Source organism: Eriocheir sinensis, unplaced genomic scaffold, assembly GCF_024679095.1.
Source record: "Eriocheir sinensis breed Jianghai 21 unplaced genomic scaffold, ASM2467909v1 Scaffold103, whole genome shotgun sequence".
NCBI classification, from domain to species: Eukaryota; Metazoa; Arthropoda; class Malacostraca; order Decapoda; family Varunidae; genus Eriocheir; species Eriocheir sinensis.
This window is the reverse complement of record NW_026110330.1, coordinates 44824-52630: the sequence shown is the minus strand read 5'-3', so window position 1 is coordinate 52630 and position 7807 is coordinate 44824. Positions and strand designations below refer to the sequence as shown.

Genomic DNA, 7807 nt, shown 5'->3' with positions numbered 1-7807 from the left:
AAAGAGCATCGCTATGGATGATTCGATGCGCACTTAACAAGACTCAATCCCTTATTAATTAGACTCGATTCTTTATTATGAGCTTGGCCGAGACCCAGGCCGAGGCCAAGACCATGCCGGCAAAGGCCTATGTGTTATATTTTGAATAGTAATAGTAGTAGTAGTAGTAGTAGTAGCCTAGTAGTAATAGTAGTAGTAGTAGTAGTAGTAGTAGTAGTGGTAGTAGTAGTAGTAATAGTAGAAGTAATAATAGTAGTAGTAGTAATCTATTTATCTATCTATTAATTAAAGAGGAGGAAACTTAATTTAAGAAAAGAGAAAAAATAAGAGGAGGAGGAGGAAGATTTACTGGACGAAACAGGAAAAAAATGGAAGATAATATAATAAATAATAAGAATAAATTGAGTATATATTAGACTTTTCCTCCTCCTCCTCCATTTTCTCCTGCCTTTCCTTAATTCTTTCCTAATGTTTCTCCTCCTCCTCCTTCCTCTTCTTATTCTTTTCTCCTCTTCCATTCCTTTCCTCTTTCTCTCCTCCTCCTTTTCTTTCTTAAGCTTAACATGTAGTAGTAGCAACAGTAGTCAGACAGGGGCAATTACTTCATATAATCGTGATCACAGGAAAGTCTGAAAGCTGAATTTGCATACTTCCTACACATGTAACATACTGAACATTTAATTGGTTGAGTTACTACAGATATTGAGGTGGTATGGACACTTGAGAAGAAGAGTTGGGGAAGGTCATGTAGGAAGGGAAGTCATGGAAATGGAAGTGCAGGGAAATAGAAGAAGATTGATAGCATAAACGGAGATCTAAGGGAGAAGAATTTAAACCCAGAGATGGCCAACAACAGAAATACGTGGAGAAGGCTCATTCACAACGGCGACCCTGAATAGAGAAAAGCTGGGAAGAAGTTACTACAGATATTTACCGTTGATGAGGTTTGAGGCCTGCTGTTTCATATTCTACAAGGGCCGTCAACAATCATAACTTAGCCTCAGTAATAGTCTTCGGTAGTGAGTGAGTGTCTTAATTTCTTTTACGAATAATATCACATGTAATAACTAGTTCAGTGTTCATGTCTGCTGTTTTAATTATAGTATCACAATTAATTATTCAACAATTCCTAGGCTCATAACACTACCCATGGACACACGAACACACCTCCACCAAGGCCTTGTCAAACTATCCCCAGGCTCATAACACTACCCATGGACACACTAACACAACCACCTCTACCAAGGCCTTGTCAAACTATCCCTAGGCTCATAACACTACCCATGGACACACTAACACAACCACCTCCACCAAGGCCTTGTCAAACTATCCCAAGGCTCATAACACTACCCATGGACACACTAACACAACCACCTCCACCAAGGCCTTGTCAAACTATCCCCAGGCTCATAACACTACCCATGGACATACTAACACAACCACCTGTACCAAGGCCTTGTCAAACTATCCCAAGGCTCATAACACTACCCATGGACACACTAACACAACCACCTCCACCAAGGCCTTGTCAAACTATCCCTAGGCTCATAACACTACCCATGGACACACTAACACAACCACCTCCACCAAGGCCTTGTCAAACTATCCCTAGGCTCATAACACTACCCATGGACACACGAACACAACACCTCCACCAAGGCCTCGTCAAACACGGTCAAATAACACACAAGACATATACCACAGTCAATTTATTTCGACCGCACAGGGAAGGCAGGAAGTACAGAGTGACGACAAGACAATCACCTCCATCTCCTTACATGCCTGCCAGTTCGAGTTGGGTCTTCTTCCACACCTTGAGGGGCCCGTGTTCAGGCCTATACTGGACCGTGACGCCATCGGGGAACAGGCGACCCTGTGCCAAGAGGTCCTCGTATTCCTCTCGGTCGAACTTGGTGAATCCCCACTTGCGGGAGACGTAGATCTGTGATGGGGGAGGAATGGGGTCAGTATGGGGTGGTGAGGAGAGAAGGGGAGGGGAGGAGGGAGAGAAGTGTTTGTGGATGGGGGTATTAGGGGAGGAAAAATTGGAGAGAATGGAGAGAGAAGGGAAGGAAAGGAAGGAAGGAAGGAGGAAGGGAAGAAGGAAGGAAGGGTAGGTTAAAATTATTAGTAGTAGTAATAGTAATAGTAATAGTAGTAGCTCTCGGCCATTCCCTTCACCCATATCACAAGCTCTCCCTTCCTCGGCCATTCCCTTCACCCATATCACAAGCTCTCCCTTCCTCGGCCATTCCCTTCACCCATATCACAAGCTCTCCCTTCCTCGGCCATTCCCTTCACCCATATCACAAGCTCTCCCTTCCTCGGCCATTCCCTTCACCCATATCACAAGCTGTCCCTTCCTTTCTCTCTCTCTCTCTCTCTCTCTCTCCATTTCCCTTCCCTTCTCCTCCTCCTCCTCCTCAGACACACATTCTTGCCTTCCTCTTCCTCTCTCCTCCTCCTCCTCCTCAAATGCACATTCTTCCCTACATCTCACTCTCTTCCCTTCCCCCTCTCCTCTCCTCCTCCTTCCTTACACACATCCTCCCCTCTCTCTCCCTTCCCTTCCTCCTCTCCTCTCCTCCTCCTTCTACCCACCTTCTGCCTGCCAGGGTACTTGAACTTGGCCCTCCTGAGCGCTTCAATGACATGAGCCTTGTGACGGTCATGGGTGCGCACAGACATGATGGGCTGCCCAATCTGCACCCTCGCCACTGTCCCCTGTGGCTTACCGAAGGCGCCGCGCATCCCTGTCTGGAGCCTGGGGGAGGGGGGGAAGGGTGTGATTAAATATGAGAATTGGTTGAGTCGCCCATTAAAATCCCTAAGAGGACATAGAAAACGGAGAATATTCTTACCCAGGCAACAATTGGGGTTGGAATCTATATATTTGGGGGTCAGAATCCATACCCAGGCAAAAATTGGTGTTAGAATCGATATAACTGGGGTTGGATTCTATATATTTGGGGTCAGAATCCATACCCAGGCAAAAATTGGTGTTAGAATCGATATAACTGGGGTTGGATTCTATATATTTGGTGTCAGAATCCATACTCAGGCAAAAATTGGTGTCAGAATCCATATATTTGGTATTAGAATCCATATATTTAGGGTCATAATCCATATAATTGGTGTTGGAATCCATATATTTGGGGTTAGGATCCATACCCAGGCAAAAATGGGTGTTGGAATCCATATATTTGGTATTGGAATCCATATATTTGGTATTGGAATCCATATATTTGGTGTTGGAATAGACATATTTGGGGTCAGAATCCATATACAAGCAAAAATTATGAAGATGATTAAGTTATCCATAAAAAATGCAGTGGGCTTATTAAAAAATGGTAATAATAATAATAATAGTAACAATAATAATAATAATAATAATAATGTGTTTGTAGCGAGCCTTTCTTGGGTGCGTGGCGGGGCAGCACAACGCACCCTACACACGGCCAGCCGGGGTCACTTTGCCCACCATTTACCACGCCCCGGGGATGGCCGCACGGGGCGTCGGCTTAATAAGTGGGGTACACACGCACACGCACACACACACTCACACGCACACAGTAACATTATTAAAATCCATTGCCATTGTTACAAGCTGAAAAGTTAATATGTAACTATTTTTTTTCTCTAACTAAAATATAAAATAGAGGAATTGTTGACATTTTCTCTTGCTAAAATTTAAAATAACAAACATATATATAATTAAATACCATTCTCTCTCTCTCTCTCTCTCTCTCTCTCTCTCTCTCTCTCACCATCGGGTTAAATAAAAACTAAAATGAAATATAAAGATTAGTATATACAAGACACTGTTACTTTACTAAGAGGCCTTGGTGCCCACCTATCAAAAAACATAGAAAAGTATTAAAGAAAAAAATATATATGGGAGAAAACTCTGCAGGAAAATATAAATTGTATAGAAAATAAATACTCATATATACAACATCCTCTCTCTCTCTCTCTCTCTCTCTCTCTCTCTCTTACCTATCAGCCCCAGCACACGACAACATCTTGTTAATGCGGATCACGTGGAAGGGGTGGAGCCGGACGCGGACGTGGAACTGGTCCTTGCCGCAGTTCTTCACTAGGTACTGCAAGGTGGAGGAGGTGGAGGTGAGTGGAGGCGGAGGAGAAAGTGGATGAAGTTACAGAGGAAAACATAAAAGGAAGAAAATAATTAAGACAATAGAAATGAGAAAAGGGAAGAGGAATAATGAAGAAAGGAAATAGAGGAAGAAAAAGAAGCATAGAAAATAACAAATAACAATAATAATAATAATAATAAAAGTGTGTTTGTAGCGAGCCTTTCTTGGGTGCGTGGCGGGGCAGCTCAACGCACCCTACACACGGCCGGCCGGGGTCACTTTGCCCACCATTTACCACGCCCCGGGGATGGCCACACGGGGCGTCGGCTTAATAAGTGGGGTACACACACACACACACACACACACACACGCACACACACACACACTCACTTCCTTCCTGAGTATCAAGACTAGGAAAATACACACACACACACACACATTTCCTGTACACACATATACACACACACATTTCCTGTACACACATTTCCTGTACACACATATACACACACACACACATTTCCTGAACATTTCACAATCATATATTAACCCCTTCACTACGGCCAGGCCAAAACAGCGCCCCGCCCCGTATCCGGGATCGCCGCGCACGCCAAATTCAAAATGTCGCTATTGAATATAACAAGTTTTCAGCCATAAACTCAACACAATCATCATGTATTATATATGAAAACATGCAGAATTAAATGGTGCACATAACAAAACAAATTAGTTGATCATTTTGAGACATAAGCATAGAGATAAAATAACTTGTATATTGGCTAAAGCGAGCCGGGACGCAGTTTGCATGTCCTCGGATATGGTACGGGGCATGCAGTATACGCGTCCCTGTGTTGAAGGGGTTAACCTAACTTACCCTAAGCTAACCCCCAGACTAGCATTATGGAACCCAACAAAGCCCTATAGTAACCTACCCTCCCTAATAGCATCACACATTTATTTCTAGCATATTTCACAACACTGATATACACCCGAAACTAACCCCCAGACTAGCATTATGGAACCCAACAAAGCCCTATGGTAACCTCCCCTCCCTTATAGCATCACACATTTATTTCTTGCATATTTCACAACATTGATATCCACCCGAAATTAACCCCCAGACTAGCATTATGGAACCCAACAAAGCCCTATGGTAACCTCCCCTCCCTTATAGCCACTGATATCCACCCGAAACTAACCCCCAGACTAGCATTATGGGACCCAACAAAGCCCTATGGTAACCTCCCCTCCCTTATAGCCACTGATATACACCCGAAACACCCCCAGACTAGCATTATGGAACCCAACAAAGCCCTATGGTAACCTACCCCCCCTTATAGCCACTGATATCCACCTGAAACTAACCCCCAGACTAGCATTATGGAACCCAACAAAGCCCTATGGTAACCTCCCCTCCCTTATAGCCACTGATATACACCTGAAACTAACCCCCAGACTAGCATTATGGAACCCAACAAAGCCCTATGGTAACCTACCCTCCCTTATAGAATCTCACACACACTTATTTCTAGCATATTTCACAACATTGATACACCCACCTCCAGACACCTGACCAAACCCAATACCTTCCTACCACAGCCACACACACACCCCCACGGCCCTCACCTTGTTGGCACAGATGCGTCCGGCCTCCAGCGCCTCCGAGGACAGCTGCTCGTACTCGTCAGACACCAGGTGGACACACAGCGGCATCTCCCGCACGTCGGCCTTCTTGCGCCCCAGATCAAAAATGCGGATCTTGGGGTCGGGCACACCGCGGCAGAACCGACTCTTAGGGTACGGCTTGTTCTTGCAGTACCGGTAACTGTGCGGGGGGAGGGAGGGAGGGTCAGAGATGGGGGTGGGTGGGGGTGGGGGGGGTGACATAGTTTACGACATAACAAAGACTCCTGTGCTCCTGTCCTCGGTCAACCCTCAAACCTCCCAGGCTGTGTGTGGAGACCTTTGTGGATCTGAAGACAGCCTTGGTATGTGTGTGTGTGTGTGTGTGTGTGTGTGTGTGTATCTGAAGACAGCCTTGGTATGTGTGTGTGTGTGTGTGTGTGTGTGTGTGTGTGTGAAGGGGAGGGGGGTATAATGGGGGGTAAGACACACATTAGAAAATTCATGAGAGGGGCATAACAGATATGTCTCCCCCGCAGCACACCAGGCCAGTATTAAACCATGCAAATATACCCATGCCCACTCAGCCCTCACCCTTAACAATGCCACAAACCCACAATCACGCCATGCCCAGCCTTAAGGCCCGGCAATGACGCAAATATCCCCTTGAGGTCTACGAGAGAAAGAAAAGCATGGGTCCCAAATATCTACCCTTACACCCGTTTCCTATCTACCCCCTTAAGGTCTACGAGAGAAAGAAAAGCATGGGACCCAAATATCTACCCTTACACCCGTTTCCTATCTACCCCCTTAAGGTCTACGAGAAAAAGCATGGGACCCAAATATCTACCCTTACACCCGTTTCCTATCTACCCCCTTAAGGTCTACGAGAGAAAGAAAAGCATGGGTCCCAAATCTCTACCCTTACACCCGTTTCCTATCTACCCCCTTAAGGTCTACGAGAGAAAGAAAAGCATGGGTCCCAAATATCTACCCTTACACCCGTTTCCTATCTACCCCCTTAAGGTCTACGAGAGAAAGAAAAGCATGGGTCCCAAATATCTACCCTTACACCCGTTTCCTATCTACCCCCTTAAGGTCTACGAGAATAAGCATGGGACCCAAATCTCTACCCTTACACCCGTTTCCTATCTACCCCCTTAAGGTCTACGAGAGAAAGAGAAGCATGGGACCCAAATATCTACCCTTACACCCGTTTCCTATCTACCCCCTTAAGGTCTACGAGCAAAAGCATGGGTCCAAAATCTCTAGTATTACACCCGCTGCCTATTATCACCGTTTCTCCCTTAATTAAACCCCTCACCGGCTAACCCTTGCCCTTAATCACACTCACGGACACTAATTAACCAGGACCCAGCCTACAATCACCGCTAATGACGCGGCAACACGAAATAATGACAAAAATATCCCCGCCACGAGGGTCAACAACTCACCATCTCGCTGGACGTCGCCCCATCTTGCCGCTGAAATAAGACAAATAACAGGTCAGCGAGGGTCATCACGGTGTCTATACAGGTCAAAGGTCATTATGATTCAATATATATAGGCACGGCTCCCTACGGCCACTAATAAGGGAGAAAATAGGAAAAATATTAAGACACCTTCCCTCCACGTGACCTACCTTCTCCTTCTCCCGGGCGAAAGAATGCTGGAACCGAGTGGAGAGGAAGCCTGAATTTTGCTGAGGATATTTAAGTCTTGTAAAAAATGCTTGGAACTTTTATTTTATGGTCTTTTTTATTATTTCAGAAGGAGAGGGAGTTAGAATGTTTATTTTTTTGATTGTAGGAATGTTAATATAGCCTTGTTTAGATGTTATAAGCATTGATAAGCTAAAAAAATGACATGGTTTAAAACTCCATATATTTTTAGTCTTTTCATCCTTGTAAAGTACGAATGAGTAAGAATATTGTGTTTTTATAATAGCAGAAATATTAATGTACACCTTTCACTGTCTTCTACCCCTCTTTTGTATTATTCAATTAAATGTATAAATCTATTTTTTCTATATGGGAAGAATATCAGTTCAGCTATTACTATTATTATTAACCTTATTTTTGTTTATCATT

The 7807-nt window shown here is 44.5% G+C and overlaps 1 protein-coding gene across 1 annotated transcript; it reads right to left on the bottom strand.

Annotated features, from left to right (window-relative positions):
* Window positions 1–1694: 1694 nt before the first annotated feature.
* On the bottom strand, window positions 1695–7458 carry LOC126988998 (60S ribosomal protein L10-like). The gene is made up of 6 exons (XM_050847466.1): window positions 7360–7458; window positions 7172–7201; window positions 5721–5919; window positions 3997–4103; window positions 2602–2764; window positions 1695–1942 (listed from the first exon to the last, which is right to left on the bottom strand). Exons 2-6 carry the CDS (start codon window positions 7192–7194, stop codon window positions 1775–1777), a joined length of 660 nt encoding a protein of 219 aa, XP_050703423.1. The 5' UTR covers window positions 7195–7201; window positions 7360–7458; the 3' UTR covers window positions 1695–1774.
* Between the last annotated feature and the right edge of the window lie 349 nt (window positions 7459–7807).